This window comes from Pleurodeles waltl, chromosome 2_1 (genome assembly GCF_031143425.1).
Source record: "Pleurodeles waltl isolate 20211129_DDA chromosome 2_1, aPleWal1.hap1.20221129, whole genome shotgun sequence".
NCBI classification, from domain to species: domain Eukaryota; kingdom Metazoa; phylum Chordata; class Amphibia; order Caudata; family Salamandridae; genus Pleurodeles; species Pleurodeles waltl.
In genome coordinates this window covers 685,498,519-685,521,330 of record NC_090438.1, presented here as the reverse complement: position 1 = coordinate 685,521,330, position 22,812 = coordinate 685,498,519, and the positions used below count along the sequence as shown (strand labels likewise).

The window sequence follows — 22,812 nt, the reverse complement described above, 5'->3', positions numbered from 1 at the left end:
CTTTATGACATGTTGTGGCCTTTCAGTTTTGGACTCATTGGAGCTTCAAGAGCTCTCCTCTGGAACACCAATGTAGTTGCCATGACACGTTTCTAATATTAAATTTACAGCTGTTTACTTGCGGCTGGATTTTGAGAGAGATGATGTTGGAAAAGGGTTACTTATAGATGACATTGTTAATAATAAGTTGCATTCATCTAGCATATCTTTTTAAGCGCTGTAAATAACAAATGTTGCTATAAGGCACTCTAACAGTGGTCAGTTTACTAACTTCTGAAGTCTGGAAAGCTGAGTCAGCCTTGCTGGGTTTCGAATTTGTGGCGTGAAGATGACCACAGGTCTTAGCGCCAACTTAATGAACCATCCAGCTGGCCTTGATGGAATAACAATCTGCTAAATTTACTTTGTGAGTGAAGGAAAACTTACTGTTGGGACTAGGAGGTCAAAAGGGCAGTCAAGAACTAATCTGTTCAAAACTCTGTTTTGATTGCCTTGGTAGCCCCTTTTCTAAGCTCTAAAGAAGTGATCGATGGGGTATACCACAATTGTCTTATCACTACTTCCCTTGCATTGGAACCACTCTATCAATGATTAATGTGATACCATAATGCAATGCTTCATTATCTCTTCCCAACTTCCTCCACAGCAGTACGAACCCCATTGGTGATTAATGCGATACCATAATGGAACATCTATTTATCTCATCAGTACTTCCCCAACACTGATACCAACCCTAATAACTAATGCCCCCAGACAGATCCTCAAAGCATCGCCGAAGAAGTTAACCCTTCCATTGCTCAAAAAGGGTAGTTACTGCTGTGCTTAAATAAGCCACTGTTTCACCATTACTAAAAACAACAAACTCTAATGACACAAGCCACTGCCCGGTCTCAAAGTACTGCCTACTCACCACAATCATGGAGAAGGACTCAACAAGGCTGCTGCAAGAGCTGAGATCGCACAGTGGGGAACCCTCCCTCCTCACTGAAGCAGTGTCATGAAGGTTTTCTTGGGTCAGCCATCTTGGCTAACGGGACAGCCTGCCTGGGCTCCAGGAACAAGGCGTAGTGCCTGAAACTGTGTCGCAAGCCTCAGAGTGCGCACCATATTCACCATGAGCTGATGCCACTTACAGGTGGGAATTGTCTCTGACCCTATTTTTACAGTTATCCAGTCCCCATGGTCTCAGTGCGGCTGTCAGCTTTTGGAGAGTTTCTTAAAAAGTGTCGGAATGCAAATCTGTCTGTTCCAGTCACTCAGCAGCTCCCAGTTAGAACGATACATAAAGGAAGAACATGAGAGGGCTACATCACCGTACATGCTTCCCAACCATGAACATCCTTCCTACCTTCAGGGAGGACCTATTACATATGGGGGAGTATTTTAGGGGAAATTACAATCTAATACATCACTTTTGAATTAACACAGAATCTAAACAGAAAGTTTGCTTCTCATGCAGCAAACTACTAAAACCCAGTCAGGCTTTAATGAAACATGTTTTCAGGCTATACGGAATGAATATGTAATACGAAAATACAATAGCTGTGTAGATTTGATGAACATCTACAAAACTAGACTTGATTGTATGGTTTGGTGGCCAGTGGCACAAAGCAAACTGTGGGGCCCCTAAGTCACCCACTTGTCGTTGGTTTTTATAGGAGGCAGGCTCAACAGGCACCTCCAAAAAGAGTGGGGGTCCCCATGCACCGTAGACATCTGTGGTGCGACAAAGGCATCTCAGTGGATCGGTGGTAGATTCTGCAGGAACGGTATGGGGAAGCTTACAAAAGGAAGACTCTAAGAAATCCCTGTGCAAACATACGTTTGCACAGGAATTGGAATCATGAGCTGTGCGATAATTATTATACCCTTGCAGTTTTCCATTCATTCTGGCAGCTCAAACCTGAAATTTATCAGGGTAAAAGGCCTGTAAAAAGGCAAAACATGAACAATTTGATGTCTTAAATACTGATTTTGCATGTTTATGCCTCATTTGAAAGTCAAGACCCTTCAGAGTAATGGATTTACTACATGTGGTAAATTCCTCCCATACCCACCTAACTTGCAATGAAGGTCAAAATAATTATTTTGTATCAAGGAATTATAAAATCATGACCAGCATGAAAATGAAAAATTTCAAAATGTCAGTGAAAACCTGTGCCAACACAGGGCAATTTTAATAATCCATACTGCATGAACTGCACCGGTACGTTTGCAGCCCTAAGATGAGAGTTGCATGCATTGCACTGACCCTGGTGCAGTTTTTAATGCCATTTGAACTGCCTGACAATTGCAAAGACAACATTTGCACCAAATGACCAAAGTGAAATTTCACTGTGCAAATGTCGGTGTAAAAGTGCATGATCATCATTGCAATCCATGTAGTTCTGTACTAAGAGGTAAATACAATAAAACACTGAAACATAGGTGCACATTGCAAGCTCAGTGGAATAGGGTGGGTTATTTAGCACACATGCCAATACCCTAGGGTGAGATATTTTCAACATGTGGTACATACTTTCTATTTTGAGTTTTCAACATAAAAATGAGACAGAGGTGGTTTTAACACACCAAAAGCCGCATATTTTGCCTTTTTCCGGTCCTAGTCCTCCAAATCTATAATGATTACACAACTTGTAACCCTGATTCCTATGTCACCTCTGTTTTGTCAATGGTCAGAATTCAGTCCTGAACATGTAACGAGGACCCTAGAATTTGTTGGGAGAAACGGTTCTTGTGACCGATGACACAACTAATCTTCATTCTGTAGCTCCTAAAAAAGTGCGTGAACATGTACAAAGGCTCAGTTTACATCAGACACGGATTCTGAGCCACAGGATGTTACCCCTCCACGATAGACTAAAATCAGAACAAACTCCACGATATACAATACTTTTTCATGGAAGCTTACATAATGCATTGAGCAGTTTTCTAAATAAAACAGCACAGAGAATAGCTGGAAACGTTTAGGAAGAAAAATTGGAAACGTTTAGGAAGAAAACTTGGAGTGGAACAGGACCCATAACCAAATAGAAAGGTAGGAATGGAGAAGAAGTTGAAAGGTATAAGGCAATAGCTTTTTTGTAGACATACGTTCTAGTGTCACCTCACTGATGTCCGAAAAATCTGCTTGGCCTTGGAATTCAAGTGGTTCCATAATGTCTGGTGGAGGGTATGGAGGGGGCGGAGGGAGCACTAACCGGGGAGGAGCACGAGGGGTGTTGCCTCTGGGAGGCTTTTGTGGCACCTGTCGTTCATTACCTAAATGGAAAGGAATTATCAGGTTACTTCATTTCATGGATATAATTCATGTTCATGAGCCATTTATGATGAAAACAAAAACTTTGCAATCACTGTAACACATACTGGTTCACGCAAGAATGTGTTGACTCCTTGATAATTCTGATGCTATAGTGTGAATTATTATATAGCATCAGCATAGCTAGGAAGCAGTGGAGTGCTGTTTTGTTTGGATGTATTGTCATTGCTACTAAGTACATATACTAAGTCCTTCAATACAAGATGGTGCACCTACCTCAGAAAGAATTAGTGATGGGTCTTCAGAGGAAATATTCATTTAATTCACCCAGCTGGATTATCTTTATATTATGTTAGAGGGGCTATATTAGGAACATATAATCTACTTTCAGGCAATACAGTCCCATTGTGGCGCTTTTCTCTTTAGGCTCGTATGTGATGTTGTGCTTCCAACTGGCAATTCAAATTTTCCAATTCCAGGACATAGGGCCAGACACAGGCTGACACACAACACTAGAAATACCAGGGGAATGTACGGGTCAATGGAGGCCACTAGTGTCAAAGCCAGGAAACAGATGCCACAAGCATCACCTATGTAGACACTGGAGCCTGGGCAACCAAGTTCAGAGGAGAGATTAGAACAAGCATGGAGAGACAGCCCCAATGTAAAGCTCCCCAGAGCACTACTAAAAACCTCCAATGGGCACCAAGTGAGAGACCTGTGTACATAGCATAATAGCTGGACACCTTAAAGGAGAAAAAAGCCAGCCCCTCAACATACTACATACTGCAGGACTGGATCCACAGTGAAACCACCATGAGTATACTAACAGTCTGAGGCAGTCATTCTGACCGCGGCGGTCGGCGGTCGCCGCCCGCCAAGCGGTTCCTGCCGAAAGACCGCTCCGCGGTCAAAAGACAGCGGCGGCCATTCCGGCTTACCTGCTGGGCCGGCGGGCGACCGCCAGAAGACCGCCCGCCGGCCCAGCGGGACAGCCCCTTCAACAATGAAGCCGGCTCGGAATGGAGCCAGCGGAGTTTAAGGGGTGCGACGGGTGCAGTGGCACCCGTCGCGATTTTCACTGTCTGCGCAGCAGACAGTAAAAATCAGTGAAAAACAGTGAAACAGGCTGGCGGGAAGGGGGTCGGAATCCCCATGGCGGTGCTGCAAGCAGCGCCGCCATGGCGGGTTCCCTGGGCCAGCGGGAAACCGGCGGGAAACCGCCGGCTCCCCTTTTCCGACCGCGGCTTTACCGCCGCGGTCAGAATCGCCCAGGAAGCACCGCCAGCCTGTTGGCGGTGCTTCCGCCGCACTCCGCCATGGCGGTCATGGACCGCCAAGGTCAGAATTACCCCCTGAGTCTTACCATAAATCTTAAGACTGCCTTGTAGGAAGTCATGGGCACAGTCAAGCAGTAACTCAGATACGTTCTGGACAAGTTCTCTACGGAAGGCTTTGGTTTGCCTCATAGCAAAGCTACCATGAAGAGTACTGTGAGGAGGACCCAGTACACAGCTTTGAAAGCAGGGCTAGTGTGCATACACCAGATGAGAAAAGGCACATAACCCAGTGTAACATGTAAAAGCATTTTGTGGCGGGCCCCTGATTGAATAATCCACAAAGAACTAAGGATGAAAATGGAAGATTGAAGAAGCCCCAATGACATGTCCTGGGTTGCACTAGAGTTGCTGTCCCAAGAGATATATGAGCTTAGCATCAGTGTAGTATGCACCTTTGAGCGAAGTAACCCCATAGAGGTGTAACAAGCTTTAGATGGGCAAATCTGAGGATCCAACAAGAAAGACTCAATAGGTAAGCTGCATAGCACAAGACAATGACTCAGGATGTCAAGGAGAACCCCTCAGGGCATCTTGACGGAAGAGTTCTGTTGATGTGAACCTTTTGAGTGAACAAGATGGAACTTAGTAAAAGTCACACAGCATAACCCACTGAAAGGCCTTGAAGCTCAACTCAAGTGAATCCTGGCATTCAGGCCCCAAAGTACCCCACGGCCCTGAGGCATGCTAAGGACTAAAGCCAGACTTTAAGGCTAAGGGTGTCTCAGACAGAAACCAGGTAAAGCTATAATGAGTATCCAGTAAGCCAAGCTTGAGAGCCTAAAGAGGACAAAAACTGAGCATTAGGACCTTTCCTTATTCCTAGATTATTCCACCTTCTGTGGACAATGAATAAATAACAATAAACAAGAGCCATTTTACAAAATGAATAAAACAGTAAGGTTGTCATTACTGAAATCTTCCAAAACATGCAGAAAATCAAAACAAAATGAAAAGACCACCATAAAAACTGTAGCTAATAAAAACTATGGCCTCGCTTGAAGGTTGGTTTTAAAATAAGAAATGTTTGCCTGACGGGTAGATGCACAGCACTGTTAGGTATCGCAAGACGGCACTGGGTTTGGTGTCTCGATAAGCATTACACATACATTATAGAGCAAAAATTGTTAGATACTTCTCTTTTACTAATGCCTCTCTGTGCCAGCGGAAGACAACACAACTGGTGGGACTTTAAAGTGGGAGACCAAAGCAGATAATCACTGTGTTCTCAAGTGAACATGAGTGATATGGCTTCCTCTCAACTAACACACATCCACTTCACACACCTCACAAGCTGCTGGTGTAACCAGAGTCGTTGTCTTTTTATCTTTGGGTAACCCAACACTTCAAAATATTGCATTTTTTACCCGTGGAGACAGAATACATTTGGTGCAAAACGCACATATCTTGATAGCATATAGAAAGGCTGACATGGGCTATTTTACCATCATACTCTAGAAGTAGGCAGACCAGTCCACTTTTGAACTGATGTTAAAAAATTGTACTTCCTAATCACTGCGAAATAAGTTAATTGCATCCATTTTTTAATCAGATGCTATGGCTCTTTTCTCCACTTTTAGGATCACAAGAAAGCTAGATCAGTCAACAGCAGAAGAAAATCCTCTCTTTCTAGTAATATCAAACTGTGTCGACTTTTGCTTTACGAGGAACATTTGATTTTTCTTCAAAATTTGCTTTCTGCAGACAGGATTTTTCTTTAGTTAGGTGAGGCAAAAATAGTCTTGTTTAATCAAATATTAAAACATGTATCTCTAGCTTTTCACTGATAAATCCATACTGCTTTCCATCAGTAAACGAGTTTGCAATAACAGTATATAATGTTACCAATAACTGTGCTTATTCTTTAAATAACCGTGATTGATTGGTAAAACGTCTATCTAGACCATTTAAACATTTTGGATGCAACCTTTTCAGCTACTAAATTTATTTAGGAGATGCATTTAAACATATCTCATTAGTAGTTAGGTGATAAAATAATACATTTCAAACAAACAGAATATTGTAGAAATAATATATCACTTGTATTATAACAAGTCCATCTTTTAAAAAAAAAAGAAACTTCTTGATAACTTTCATGGTTTTTAGGCAGTATTCTCATGTAAAAATAGAAATTTTGATCACTTTTGCAAAACTTTCCTTAATATTTCCAATAAAGAAACACTACCTAGAAAATTCAACAGACCCCGAAATTGGGTTTCTTGATCATCTATATTCATTAAAGTATGAAAACTTAAGTAGAGGGCCATCGTTTTAATTAAAAAAGCCATTACTGTGTTGATATCTCACTGGGCTCACCCAAAAAGCTGCATGCATGTTTCTGGCTTTAGTATACAATTAATAAACCTAAAAAACTCAGGGACAGATATTGGTAAATGGAGATTATGACTTTTTGGTCAGAAGTGAGAATAATGTTTGTTGTTAAAAAAAGACAGACCTTTATTCCCATAAAAAATTGAGTTAAAGGGACATTATGGTAAATAGGTGAATAAAGTGTGTCTTATGAAAATCCTAGAACTCTACGTAAGTGTTAATGCTTAAATGAATACTGACAGAGAACTGTAATCTATGGTCTGCAAGAGATTTTTAGGGAAGGCTGTAAATCACTGGACCCGGCCAAAGGCCATATCCTGCACCCAGAAATCAGTGGGTATTGTTGAAGACCATGCCCAATGACTACTGGAAGCAGTGGTGCTTATAATGGAGGCCCTGTACACTGGATACAGTTGAAGGACAAAGCCTGACAGTCAATACCAAAGTATACCATAAACCTTTCATACTTAATTCAGAACACGTGTGAAGCCAGTTTCTGCTTCCAACACCTGCTAGGTATGGACAAACATGGATTCTATTGGAATGCGGCATATAAGAGACTTAAGTACTTTTTAATTATGTCATCAATTATGTCAATGGTGATGTGAATCGGATATCACCCCTAATAACATTGATGATGTAACCTGTGATGTCATCAAGGGTACTGTACAAAGTCTTGCGAATATTTATCGAATGGAGCCAAAGTTAGGTTGTTTTCCAATGTCTGTAGACAGAACTGTGTTAACTACTGGGATATTGAGGTCAGGAGGTGGTCACCATTATGAAGTTAAACATAAGTGTCAAAATAATTTGCAAGCAAGTGATTAATGTAACAAAGTATTTCTTTAATTAAAGTTGGTTTATACATTTGACACCAGAAATAACAAAGTTAATGTTAGTTGCAATTCATTATTACATATTTTCTATTTGGCAGCAGGCACATTATGACTTAATACGTTAATCAGATTTGTAAAATGGAACATTTTGTCTTCACAAAGAAAGTGAAAAGAAATTGAAAACCAAAGTAAGTTAAGATTCTAATCCTCTGACGCAAAAAGTCTGGAAATAACTTCTTTAAACGATTCATGTCCCTCGTAGATAAGGCAGATTTGGAATTCAAGAAGATCTCTTGGTTTGCCTTTCCTGTTTACAGGAGAATTTACGTCTATGTTTTTAATCTGTTGTTTTCTGACCTTTGTCCTGTTATAGTTGGCTTAAGGACCCTGGACATTTTCTTGAATATGTTTAGATTATGTGATATAATTTCTCGTTCTCTGAAAGAGACAAACAAGCCTCGACTATTTTTAAGGCATGACATGTTTTGAATATGTCTTACACTTCCGATTTCATTGGATGCCAACTGTAACCACCCTACAGTCCACCACAAAGGAATCTAAATTTATCCCAACTCATCTAAATTTATCCCAACTCCCCCTTCTTCGTCAAAATCAGTGCATGTTTTTAAAATGTAGGCCTGCCATTTCCTAGCTGATGCGAGTATATTCCAGTGTGAAAATCACTAAAGAAAATGTTTTACTTTAGGTGTGTATAATTTTGATATATTAACCTCCCTGACTGCTTTCATTTTTTATCTGTTGGAGCTGAAGAGTGCCACTGGAGGAGTAAAACACAATGATGGTTGTATACACAAGCCTTAAAAATATGCTGGGCCCAATTCACAAAGGTTTTGCTATGTCGTACTCTTGGCCATCCTTTCTGCTTATTCCCTGAATCTCCTCACCCCCTCAGTGGACATTCACACTATTGTTTTGTCTCCTCTATAACTCTGCCCTAAATCTGCATGCCCGTGAGGCAGGACAACAAATCAGGATGTGCCAGTCTTTGCTTAATAGAGACCATCTTCGCTACACCTGACACTCCCTCTGTCGCATCCTCCCCTGCCGTGTAGCATGCACAAGAACACACCACACATCGAACTTGTTGTAAGGCGTACAACATTTAATTATCTTTCAATTTCCCAATAACTGTTAAGACCACACCATGGCACCTCCCAAATTGATTATGTAATTTCCTTCACAAGTACCCCCCTAGTCAAGGGGTCCTAACACGTATAGTTCTAAGACACTACATACCCTTGTTTAATAAAAAGACATAAACAAATACCAGCATCAAATTTCTTCGATCAGCCGTCTATCTGCTCATACAGATCGACCAGGTTGCATGGCATGAGGTAATTGAGCTGGATCCAGGAAGGACCTCAGGGGTACAGGGTCTAATGCAGTGGCGGCTGGTGAAGTGTGAGAGTGATGGGGCTGGGCTTTGCTTTTGAAGAGGGGACAGGTGGGGGGTACATTGGAGGGACACAGCAGCATTTTTGGGGAGGCCAGTCAATATTTTCTTTGCAAATCGTATTACAAATGGTATAACACTATGCATTTTCCACTCCTCCAGTTAGGGCAGTCTTCTAGTGCCCATAGGTTAGCAGGATGTTGTATTTCTTGGTGGTACTAGGCCCCCTGACATTCATAGCTAAAACTGCATTCACCATACACAAGGGGGACTGCCTGTCCCTTAGAGCCTGTTCATTTCCCTATGTTAGGTAACACTGTGGAATTTCCCTAGTGTTACCTTTGGCTTTGTAACACTGCACAGAGAAGTAGTTATTGAAGTGATTATTTTTAAACATGAACCATTAGTGCACTAACTAAGAGGTAAGACAGTTGCCATATAAACCCTGTAGGGGGTTCAGATTTTATAGAGCACGGTCTGAGCAACATTAGGAATACCTTCAGGTCGATTTCTCACAGTCGCTATATAAAAACTGTAATTACTGGCTGATTTGTACAAAGTGAAACTAGACAATATGGATAAATTAGAGCTTCCCCACTTAAATGTGTGAATGTAGGCAAATATTTTATCCCACCAAATCTCTTTTTCTCCATTTTTGCGTATGAATGTACTTTCAAACAAATATGTGCGTTCAGACTGCCAATTGTACAAAAACCATTTTCAGGTCGAATTCTCGCAGTTGCTATATAAAAACTGCAGAGAAATGCAGAGGTAAAAATCAAAGCCTTAACACAAGGAAAGTCTAATAGATACTCAATTAGTAGCTGCTTTGTAAAATAAAACCAGAAAACATCCTGACTTAAATTGTGTGATCTTAGGCAAACATTTAATCTAACCAAAACTCTCCAGAATACAAAAACCATTATCATATGCGTATGAAAGCACTTTCAAATATGTGCGTTCAAAATGCCAGTTGTGGAAAAATCATCATTATCGCTTATGAAAGCACTACCAAATGTGTGAATGAATTTCAGTTGTACAAAATACATTAGCACTGCCTTCAGGTCAAGGTCTCGCAGTCGCTATATAAAAATTGCAGAGAAATGCACAAAACCAAAGCACACACACAATTGTTGATCGAAACTTTTTCAGGAACACACGCATACCTAAAGTATAAACATCTAGCCTTGTGGTCCACAGGATTGGGGGCTGCACAGCACTGTCTGGAGTCTCCAAGCTAGTGAGCCAGGCTGGCCCGAGGCACACACAAATGCAGTACCCATCAGCACAACCTTCGCTCCATGCCATCAACACCACAAGGTTGCTCCTGGCTGCCAGTCAGCTGCTGTGAAGCATTGCAGCTAAGAAAACTCGAGTCTGTGCAGTATGTCTTTGAAAGTCCTGATGACAAACTGCACAGACTCAAATCCTCTGCTTCCCACCTGTTTCTACCCCACCCTTTGCCAACTCGTCACAGGGTGGGACCACTCCCCTGTGACGAGTTTGGAAAGGGTGGGGTGACTTCCTCCCTACTCTCTGACTGGCGTGAAGCTCTCAGTGCTGCAGGGCTTCAGTCTGAAGCGCCCGGGGCTAACCTCACCCCCAAGCCTAAAGGCTATGTGCTGGCCGAGCTGATGACCTCACAGACCTCAGGGCTGTGAGATCGTCAGCGCAGCAAATACTAGAGGCTTTAATTCCACCCAGGTGAGAAGCGTCACTCAGCGTCATTGCCTCACGGTGACTGGAAGACTGGCAGTGTACAGCAGTCCAGGCCCAAGCAAGAAAAAATTATGATGCTTGTATGCGAGTACAGTGTGGGATTTTTGAAAATTTAACAACTTACTTCGCTTTTATGTTGGTGATGGCGATTGGGGTCAAAGTAAAGGGGGCGGAGCCCAGTTACCCTCAACGAGAAACCGCCGCTGGTTTAATGTTTGCTCAGAGTCTTCAGGTAGGGCAGTTTCTTCTGAATCTGTAGGGGCTGATGATCGACAAGACAAATGCCTGAGGTGGGATGAGTCCCTTGTGATGGATTTACTGGGACAAAGCGCCATTATCATTAGTCCCTTTTGTCTCACAAACTTTGAAGGTTCAAAAGCAAAGGACAATCTGTTTTTTGTTTTTGCTTTTGTTTGATGACAGGCAAATCATCTTCTTTGAACAGAACCTCTTGAGTTTGGTGGCGGCAATCAGCATACGTCTTCATCTGATGCTTCCAAACAATGTCAGTAGCACAAACCACATTATCATGTATGGTTCACTCAGGGGTTCACTGTGGTAGTTTGGTTCTCAGTGCTCTCCGAATATCAGAGTCGCAGGACTCTCATCTGTCGTGGAATGAGAGGTTGGCCGATAAGCACAGATGGTTTGGCATAACACTTGATCAAGACCCTCTATTGATGCACGCTGAATCACCTGTTTCAGGGTTCCCATAAATTGTTACACAACATCATTGGCTTGAGGCCACAAAGGTGTGCTTTTCTGATGTTAAGACCGACTACAAACTCTTTGAAGTACTTGCTTTAGAATGGTGGACAATTTCCAGACTTGAGAATTTCCAGTATGCCCCATACTGCAAAGATGTTTTCTAACCACTCAATTAATTTGTTGTGGGTTGTGGATGATATGTCTTCTACCAGAGGAAACAGGAAATGTTTGTCAATGATCACCATAAGTTAATGTCCATTGGCTCAAAGAAATCAACAGCAAGTCATTCCCACGCATGTGCAGTGAGATCAGACATTGTCAGTTGCCTAAATCACATTTGTTTTGTTCCCTCTCCACTCTTTCGTCCAAGCGAGGGAATCACACAAAAATCCCCAATGCCCTCTTGTTGGCTACAATACCATGATGGCCTTCATAGGCGAGGTCAATAACTTGCTGTCTCAAACTCGCAGGCATGACAATCCGGGATCCTCTTAGCACAATCCCTTCTTTAGTGACAGACAATTCATCTTGGACACAGCAATATTTTTTAATTTAACATCGTCACTTAAAGGTCGAACACTTTGCCTCTATGACTCGACTATGACAATGTGTTTAAGGGCACACAGGTCCTTATCAATATTGGTAGTGGCAATCATCTGCTCAATGGACAGAGCTGCATGTATGCTGGATTTTACAATGAAGTTGACGTACGCCTCAGCAGTTTTCGACTTGAACTGTGCCGCTTTAGAGGTACTCGTGAGAAATAATCAGCAGCGTTTTGATTCTTGCCTGGCTTGTGCATAATTGTATAGTCATCCTCTTGTAGAGGTGCTTTAATAAAAATGATTAATAGAGTGTTTATGTATTTTGAATAATAAGTTTATGTAGAAAATAAAATAACATAGAAAAATAATGCACGCAGTTGAAAATGTGATCACGAAGAATGGCCACCAATGTTAACGGGGTGTACTAATCAATGATTAATACTTATGAAATATTGAATATATGTTGGACTAATGCAGGAATATTTCATATCAAGGGTTATGAATTAAGCTTTAGATTGATTAATTGTAGGCCTTAACTTAGCAAGTGTCTTGGCCTATTTTACCAGGCCTCCTGTAAAAGCTGTATTTCTTAGCGTTTAATAAAAATGCTGAGCAAGTGAATTAAACTGTGAAATGTGTATTGTATTGTTTAAATGTGCTCATAACGGAAGCTTTTCATGTGAACCGACTACTAGGAGATGATGTTCTTGCTAATGCAACATTTTATGTGTAATGTGTGTGAGACTGACTTTCCCAGGACAAGAACAATAAAGATACTGACTAGAGTGGAAGCTGCAACAACATTAATACCTGAAAAGCCGGATGATGAGGACATCGCAAGATGACCCAATCAACAATATGAGAATGGAGAAATATTAGAATTCATAGATTTGGGATAGTTGTTTTATTGGACAGAGTGTGAACATAGGATTAACTGACAAATAGGGATTTGGGGGATAGGTTAGCCAACTTTGACTTAACGACAATGCACAGTGAGAAGACGGACATTCCCCCCTTGCCTTCAGACAGTCAGTCTGCCCACATTTCCTGACCGAAAGGTTTTTACTTTCTTATGCGTCTTTACTGGAGACGTGCTTATCTTTAATGCTTAAATGACTTTGCCCACATTTTCCTGACTGAGAGCCTGATGCCTTGCTGATTGACTGATATCCTTAGGACGAAGACTGATTATCCTTTGCTGATCCATACCGAGGATGGGTATATTTCTGAAATATGATTATTATGCATATTTGCTTTTTCGTTCCAGGTCCCAACTTCGCTATTTTGATAGAGCCATAGTTAGATGTTTTTCCAAATTTGTGTTACTAAATTGTTTTGCATGAAGCCCAACATGCTGATGGTAATCTGATGTTAAAGATCCTGACTTATTACAACAGGGACTAATGCTTGATAAACTTCTCTGCTCAACTTCATGTATTTCATTTCATTAACGCAGTTGACTTTGCTATTGATTTGCACCGTAACTCTAAAATGTGTTGTAGTTCAAGCTTTGATTCGATTGAATTTCTTCCGGTGCTTTGGAGAACCAGTATTGTTTCTGTTTGTGTTTCATTTGATTTTGAGATTAATCTACATAACCTTAGCATTGCTAATATAGGAAATAAACATTCTAACCTTTTACTAAATATGTGGTTATTCATGACTGAAAGGTCATGGTGCGTGATAATAACTGACTCCATTGATTATTGATCTATTGATTACTAATAATTATTGATTATTGTGTATTGATTACTGATTATGTACTGGATCTATGGTAAAAACATCTTAATTGCGAGTTAAAAGGTTCACCGACCTAACCGCTTCCCCTTGTACTTATTATTGAACTTATTAAGGTCAGACGCGCTAACAGAGGCAACCCCGACCTCTTGGTGAGAGGGGGCATCCTGGCTTTTGGATTGCCGAAAACGGTAACACCTGGTGGTCAGTGATGATCGTGAAATGCTTGCCAATCAGGAACACATGAAAATGTTCCCAGGCCCAAACCAACTCCAGACTCTCCGTTTCCAGCTGGGTATAGTGTGTTCTGTGTCAGACAACTTCAACTGGCGTAGGCCACAATGTGTCTCCAAGCAGTTGGATGTCCACTATGCTCTGCAAGGATTGCTCCGAATCCCACCATGCTCACATCAACAGTGATCTCAGTGTGCAATTTAGGATCAGACTAAGCCATCTCAGTCGCATTTCCAATTGAATGTTCTATGTTTTTGAAACTGCAGTCACATTCAGCAGACCATCGGAACTGGACATTTTGTTTTGTTAAGTCTTTGCCACAGTGAGTTGGAAAACTCACTGTGGCAAAGTCATGAATGTACCACAAACAATAGCTGGCCATGCCCAAAAAGAAGGTACCATGGTGACATCTTGTGAAACACTAGCAGCTGATAGTGATCGTACTTTGTCAGGATCAGGAGGCATGCTTCCATCAGAAAATACATGTCCAAAGAACTTGAGCTTGTTTTTAAAAAAACTCACACTTTTCGGCATTTAAGGTGAGGCCTGCATTTGTAAGTAATTGCCACACTTGTTTGAGTGCTATATCATGCTCTTTCCATGTTGCACCAAATACCATTATATCATCACTGTAACTGAAGGCATGTGTTATAAGCTGAATAATCCAACATATAATATCCTGGAATATTTCTGCAGCAGTGGACACTCCAAAGCTTAATCTTTTGAATCTGAATGAACCAACATAAGTTGAAAAAGTGGTAATATACCTGCAGTTCTCTTCAAGTTCAAGCTGATGGTAGCCCTTGTTCGGGTCAAGGTGGGAAAAAAACCTTGGCTCCATTCAAGTACATGATCATTTCCACAATGTGTGGACCAGGATGTTTCTCTCTCGATTGCTTTGTTTACTTGGTGCATAGCCACGCAGATGCACACTGTATCTCCACTGGTCTTTTTCAGCACTACCACGATGGGTGACACCCATGGTGTGGGACCAGTAGAGCGTTCAATAATGTCATGTTTCAGCATAGTTTCTAGCTCCTTCTCGACCACTTCTTGTAGGTGAAATGCTATCCTGTGGTGTTGCTGTGCAACAGTCTTGATGTCTTGGTCAAAGAGAAGGTGCAGCTTCCAGCTTCATCATTTTAAGCCTTCCTAGACCATGAAACAGTGACCGCTATTGACTCACAATTTCAAGTTGTGTATTTGGTTTTAATTGATGGATATCAGCAGTTGTAAAGCTGAGTAGGCATACACTAAATGGAGTACCTTGAAGAACGTGAATTGGTGCCTGCACAGACATCTTCTTATGCCGCAGGGTCGCTATGAATGATCCTTGACTCTACAACAGTTTGGAAGCAGCCCATGTGTACGCCTTCATATTTGACGCTTTGAGTCGTGGTACAGGTGATAGACTGTGAAATTGTTCAATTGGAATGGTGTTGACTGATGCACCACAATGGATTACAAAAGCTACTGGGCAATCGCTGAAAATCAGTTTGATTTTGGGGCACTGTCCATATTACTTCTTTTGTTTTCTCAGCTCACTTATTTCTGCCCTTTTTTCGTCTTCCGTGCAAGCGCAAAGGCCCACTTGTGAAGGTCATTCCCTTTTATCTATGATCATTGCACATTCATCTTCTTCACTGTCGCTCAACGGTGACATCAAAGAACTCTTGCAGGTTGAACTTTGTGGCGATTGATTTTGTTTACTTTTGACCTGTCACAGTTGAGGTCCTTTTATTGTTCTTTGTGGATGTGGCGAGACTGCTTATGGAACATTCTGGCATCTATCTTCTCCCCATTCCATGACACCCTTGATTTTTCTTGAGCTACAAACCGTCATGAAGTGGTTCTCCTTTCCACACCCTTTACACATTTGTCTGATGGCTGGGCATTTATTCTCGTGAGGAAATGAAAATTCACATTGGAAACACAGTATTTCTTTTTATGAGGATGTCAACTTGCAGGTATCTACTCAGCGCTCTTTTCTACCCTTCATGACTAATGGCAATTCACCTTTTGCTGTACTTGCTTCCATGTTGGCAGCCTGCCGATCTGCCTTCTTCCTCAGCTCTAGCAGCCATTAATATATTTTTCAGATTGAGGGAGTCATTACGACTTCGGTGGACGGAAAAGCCCGCCCGCCGAAGTCCCGATGGGTAGGTTGCTGCCAGTGTGGCCACCTCCCAGCTAGACCCATTATGAGTTTCCTGCAGGCCCAGTGGGAACTGCCTACAGCATTGGCTCTGGCTCGTAACAGAGCCAGCAGCAATGCTGTGGTGTATAGCGTGCACCAGCACCTGTCGCAATGTTGTGATGGGACTGGCCAGGGGAGCTCCTGCACTGCCTATGCACTTGGGCACCCCCTGCACCCCGTCTCTGCCAGCCGTTTCACTACATTGGTACCACCATGAAACCGCTGGCAGAGAAGGGAGTTGTTATCCCCAGGGCAGCACTGCTTGCAGCGCTGCCCTGGTGGATTAGGACCACCAACACCACCACACCGTCGTGTCGACGAAAAGTGGCGGTGCTGGTGGTCCAACCGCGGCGCTACCGTTGCAGTCGTGATGTGGTGGTTGGACAGCCACTGCAACCCTGCCCGTCATTGGAACATCAGGGTTGTAATAAGGTCCTGCGTGTCTCTTGCAACATGTGTCTTCTGAACAAGTCTGACAAACACCCATCAATAACTCTTTGGCGCATGACTTCCTTATCATTAAATTCACTAAATTTGCAATGTTTGATGAGCACACCAAGTCTTTCAACAAACTCATCAATCGTTTCACCAACTCATTGTCTCGCTTGATTGAAAATGTACTTTTCCTAGTTGAAATTTGGCATTGGGTTGAACTTGGCTTATAACGCTTCTTTGATTTGACGGTTAGGCATTGTCTCAGTCTGTGAGAGTTTCTTTATCACTTCTTTCAGTCCATCATCAGTGAGATTCCTTAAGTATTTAATGATTTTCTCATTCCTGACTTCATCTAGAGCATCTATGAAACATCTCAATCCATGTGGTCCATCTAGCACCAATATTCTGTTTTTTGGCAGTATTGAGTGATGGGGGAGGTTTCAGGAAAGCGGCTATTGTGCACTTCACCTTTCTTCTGGCATTGAGAGTTTGTGCTCTTCGTTGTGCACTTGAATTCGCACCTTATGGAAGTACCAGCTCTGGACCTGAGCTTGGGTCGACTGGTCTGGCCAAGTGTCTTTATTACACCTTCTTCACTTTTGATGGTGAGAACATTTTCTGTTTCTTACATGCTCTGGTCTTTGGTTTTGTACTTTTGTTTAGTTTGAGTAATTTCTTCATCCTATTTTGGCAGCTTTCTCTTTCAAGCCCGCCTTGTGATTTTGATATTGCTGAGCCCTGCACTCAAGCTGCCTCTCTCGAGGATAGATTAAAAATGTAGTGGATGCTACTTTGCATGTACTGGCTTCGCCAGAAGGTCTCAACTGGCATGCCTAATGCTTTAGTTGTGACTGTTGTCTTACTGATGAGTATATATTTATTTCTCATACCTTGTTTTTGCTGCCTGTAGCGTTTTCTTCGTATGACTGATGGGTTGGTGTTGTGGCGCAGCACCTTCTTTTTTTCTAAAGCCTTTCCAGCAAGTCTTGCCGTGCTTTTCCAACACCGTTCCTCCATGAAGCCTGTATGGATGGACTGGAGTGTTGCTTTCGCTCCATATGCACTAACTGCTTGGGTGCACATGGCACGCACAAGCAGTTTGGTATTTTTTTGCAAACTCTCATGGAGAGCACTTCTGTTTCTTGGAGGCATGTATGCTCTAATCGTCGCCAGTTGTCGTCTCCTCCCCAGCCCGGTAGCATGCACAAAAAAACACTACTCACGGAGCTCATTGTAAGCGCCTTTATTCATCAGCGTACAACTAACTCTCAATATCCCAATAACTGTTAAGACCACACCCTTACACCTCCCAGAAGATGAAGCAGTAGGATATTAATATCTATAATGTATCCCTCTTTCATATGTTTTGAGAGCTGTGTAAACAATTTATCTTACATTTACATAGCAGTGTTAAACCTCACTGCCTCGAGTATACAGTGGGATTGGCTCTATGACTATGAGCATTAGAACCCTATAAACATCAATAGAGCTGTTAGATCCATTAAGTGTATTTGATAGGTGCAGCTCAAATTGCAGAACTAGTTGAAATCTTATCTGGTCGAATGTAAACCGGACACAATGGTTCCTGAAACTGGAACTCTTTTCAAGTGGGAATCATACCAAAAAATGGCCTACTGTGGTGGGGAGCCATGCCATTTTCTACCTTTGAGCGCAATGACAGTGTTGGATCATAAGGGCTGGAGAACAAGCTTCTGTGTTCTTAATATGAGTTTCCTTGTCTGTAGCCCTGCCTCCTGTGCTGGTTGGCAGTAAAATACTTTACAGAGCCTTGTATGCATCTAAGCTTTGGAGTGATCATGAGCCCAAAAGGCCCAAGCACTCAGGGAATCTGTTTTATATTGACTCACAACAATATGAAAGATAGCATTCAGTTGATGGGAGAACATAGAGAGAAGAGGACAAACAATATATGAGAATCAGAATGAAGAGGTCCTAAGGGGACACATTGCAAAGTGCAGAGTGGTAGGAAGTTTCTAGACCCTGGATGTATCTGAACACCAGGATGAGGCAGTCGAATAAAGACAGCAGGTAAAAGAGAGCCAGCAAAGGGAGAACTGAGGCAGGATGTGGAAGAAAAAGAGGCAGTGCTTAAGTTCAGCTGGTGGTTACCAGTGGTGATCACCAGTACTCATTTTTGGGGACTAGCACTTATTTTTCCTCACTAGATGTTCAACCAGAGCTAGAGGCAGAAAACACAGATTTTAAAGCCTTGGTATTGGGCACCCATACTATTTGTAGCACAGGCTGCGGTCTTTTGAGCAAAACTTTGGGCCCCCAAATTATTGTTTTACAAATTAAGCACTGACAAGAGGTGTTGAAAGCAAACAAACTGTTAATTTAAAGATCAACTAAAAAGGTGCTGGACGACTCAAGTGCAGGGATGTAAAGGTGGAAAGCAATAGGGAGAAATTTGTGTATTTGTTGTACTGTCCTCGGAAGTGACCATGTGTTAGAATGCTGCACCACTTGCAATGGCATGTGCATGACAAATTGGAAATATGTATGGGAAAAGTTACAATAAAAGACTAGACTGCAGTATGAGTAAAGAAGAAAAGAGAATCTGAGATAGTGGAAGAAATATAGAGGATAGTAAGAGGAGTGACAGAGGGGACAGGAGACAATAATTCGATTTTTTTAGATTACAGGACAAGGAGCGGTAGGACACACAGGAGATGGTTTATGAAAGACAGAAAATTAACTTAAAAGTAATTTGTGCAAATTTGATACAAACAACCAAAAGAGTTTATAATGGACAGAAAAGATAGGGAAGAGGACCTCTGTAAGCTGGGAGAACGACAATCCGATAAACTCAAGGGAACGACAAAAGAAAGCAATGAAATGTGATGCCACCTCTTTTTTCTAACTCTGCACATTAGAAGTAGCATGTTCTTAGAGATGATAGCCATCATATCGCAAATGCATCCCTTTCCTCAAAGGCCCTCTAAGGTCAGATAATTCCAACTTTTCCAGCCTCTCGGATTCTGTTTAACGCACCAGTTTGTGGGAATAGGGATCAGGATTGCTCAAATAACTTGAGGGGTGATTTACACCTCAATGGATACTGCACCAGTTCAACATGGTGGTGGAGGCTGTTACAGCTTCCTTCACATTAATACAAGTTTGCCAAGTGTGTGCCATGTTTTAAGCACCTGCTCAACTAACATTTTTGTTTGGAGCACACAGACTCCCAAAGGAGGAGCTTGTTTTCTCTAAATAAAAGAAATTGCCTTACACACTGGGTTTTTTCCCCTGGAGGCCATTCTGCATTTTTGTTGAAGGTGTTCTGCCATGCAGTGTATGGTAGACATTGGCAGAAAAAAAATGTGACGGTTGCCCAACACACTTAACAGGGTGGGATAAATTTCACTGTGACCTAGCGACCCTTAAGAGGATGGGCCACCAGGTCAAATTTTTACTCTAGCAAAGTCAGTGGAGGCTCTGCTGGTGTACACCTGGTGCTTTCCCTAACTGTAACTTGAATGGGGGAATGACTAGTATGGCAGGGAGGGGGCACTGCTAATTTAATGCGGTGCACTAGCTCCACCTAACTACAAATAATGCCCTTAGCTTGGTAATCTGTAAAAAAATATATCACATGTATACAGTCTGCTTACGGAACCGAGACACATTGCCTTAACCTAGCTGAAATCCCTCAAGTAATAATGTTGAAAGAAAATGACTATTTATGGGTGTCTAGTTTGATAAACTCTGCAGCTTTTGGAGGCATTACAAAGAAGCCAAAGAAGCCAGTGATGCTTTGGGCATGTGGAGAAGCACCACAATGTGGAGACTTTATAACGGAGATATAAAGATTCTTAGCTGAGAGTTGTCGCCAGATGGGTAAAATCCAAAACAGAAATTAGTAGACTCGCTTTCAGTGTGCATAAAGAAGGCCATAATTAATAATATGAGTCAACATTTCAATATATCTTCCAATCACTGCAGAGTTCTCCACATGGGGTAGTTAGTAGGTGCAATAAATATTACACTCCTGCAATTCTGGCAGGTCAAATTGAATGAGTTGACCAGAGGAAAAATGTCTAGTAATTTCAGAGACAAGTGGAATTCAGTTCGATAGGCACCGAATTCTGCCGATTTCCCAGTGAAAACTCAGAAGATGATGGATTTGTGGAATGAATGAATGAAAACTACCTTGTGCCACGATGTTAGCATTTACGGCGTTCCATATCAACCTCAATCCCACCAGGAGGACTCACAATCAATGTACAGGAGTAGTGTTCGCTTCCATGCTAACTTTCCCAAAGAATCTCAGACATACAATTGTTGTTGCAGTTTAGCTCTTGACTATATATCATCATTGAATATTGGAAATTTACCTCATTAGAAATGTTATAAAAACTACATACAGTCCACCCTATCTGCCCCAAACTAACTTTACCAAAGAGTCTGCAACGTCGCTGGTTACACATGTAGCTTCTCCTTCACACACTCATGCACACACTATTCTCTCAAACTCATTCTGTCTGAATTGTTCTCAGAAGAGACAACTAGAAGCCCTGGTCTTGGGTCAGAGTTAATTGAGTTCTGTAAGCCATCAATCCACGAAATTGTTAGAAAAGCCATCCGTATTCATGCACAGCTAGGAACTAAAGAAAACTGGTCAGACAAGATGAAAGGTGGTCCTTCTCACCAATGGCACTTCTCCTGTTTTCCTTTTCCTCCACTGTGTTGTTTGGCATCACCGGCACTGGCGGCGCGGGGGCACGCCTCTTTTTCTTCTGCAAGTCATTCTGTGAGGCTTGCAAGATCTTAAAAGCAACCAAAAGCACATCTTTTAACAAAATGTTCAGTACAGCCGTGTGAAAAATTAATTATACTGAGAAAAAGAACGCATAACGTAAGTTTGGTTTACTTGACAAAACAGGCCGCTCTAGGCCACAATATTGCATCGTTTTGCATCGCTTTTTTCATCGCTTTTCAGAGAATCATTGAAATTCAGCTGCAGCCATGCTCTGCCATTGTACGCCTAAAATAACATGTTTCTCTAGCTTCCTCAGCTAATGGAGTTTGATTTGAAAAATGACAAGGTTATGCACTGAATCTTCTTTGCTGTGTCCATCATTATGGTTCCAGAAAAGTCCACTGTAATAAGTTCAACTTCATGCTTATTTCCTCTGTGCAACAAACTTGTGAAAGTTACTAGACAATGAAAATCATGTGCGCGTAAGTGCAATTTAGGGTGGATTGGAAGCTAAATAGTTTGATTGGTTTATGGTGCAAGTAACATTTTAGCGCTGTCTTTTGACTCAATGTCCTGCTATGAAACTGTGTGCTTTCGCCCCCCTGAGTGAGTAATTTTAGTGATCAAAGAGATCTATAAATGAAAGAATGCTTAGGGTGCCAAGCAGTCAGCAGTCAAGTAACACAGTCTACAAGAGAACATTTTCCTTAGACATCGTTGGCTCTCCGACCAAACACAGGTGAGTAACCCAAACGTGAACTTAAAAGGAGGTAAGTAGAGCAAACCAGAGTGATCCATGCAACAATTAAGTTCAATGTCCAGCTAAGAGTTATGTGTTCACAACACTTTTAATACAAAATATATTTTCAGGACAAAAATGATTGGGTCAAACGGAAAGCATACAGCCCAATAGACAACAAAATATTATGCACTACTATATCAATGCCACAAAATATGACAAAATGAGCCAAGTCTCTCAATTTGAGAATCATAATCTCAGGGGGCAGCACTTAGCGCATGTAGAGTGGTGATAAACACAATTTAATACTTTAACTGGGTCCATTTGTTAACCTCTACTTGTTTGTAAAAAGAGCTAATGTTCTAATCTTCATCAACTCAGAAAATGCAAAGACCAGTATGCAAGCTGAAAGCCAAAACAACAAGAATGCAATGCAATACAAGGACAGTATCTGGAGTCTGCAAACCTATGTATTCGTGAACATTTTCAGAGACACCTACAGCTGGCAAAAATGGATGCTTAAAAATAACTTTCTGTCAAAAAAGTATACTTTGCATTTGTTAAGTTACATCAAGATGTCTGCAAACATATATGTTTG

At 41.7% G+C, this 22,812-nt stretch overlaps 1 protein-coding gene across 7 annotated transcripts in view; it reads right to left on the bottom strand.

The window, feature by feature from the left end:
* Window positions 1–22,812, bottom strand: part of COBL (cordon-bleu WH2 repeat protein) — an 890,550-nt gene that overhangs the window by 216,587 nt on the left and 651,151 nt on the right. For 5 of the 7 annotated variants that reach the window (XM_069216715.1, XM_069216752.1, XM_069216723.1 and 2 more), the window contains 2 exons: window positions 21,425–21,542; window positions 3,094–3,261 (listed from right to left, as the gene is read on the bottom strand). In XM_069216715.1, coding sequence (XP_069072816.1) covers window positions 3,094–3,261; window positions 21,425–21,542 — 286 coding nt within the window. The remainder of the gene's footprint in view (window positions 1–3,093; window positions 3,262–21,424; window positions 21,543–22,812) is intronic. The other 2 variants (XM_069216764.1, XM_069216757.1) reach the window with 1 other exon arrangement.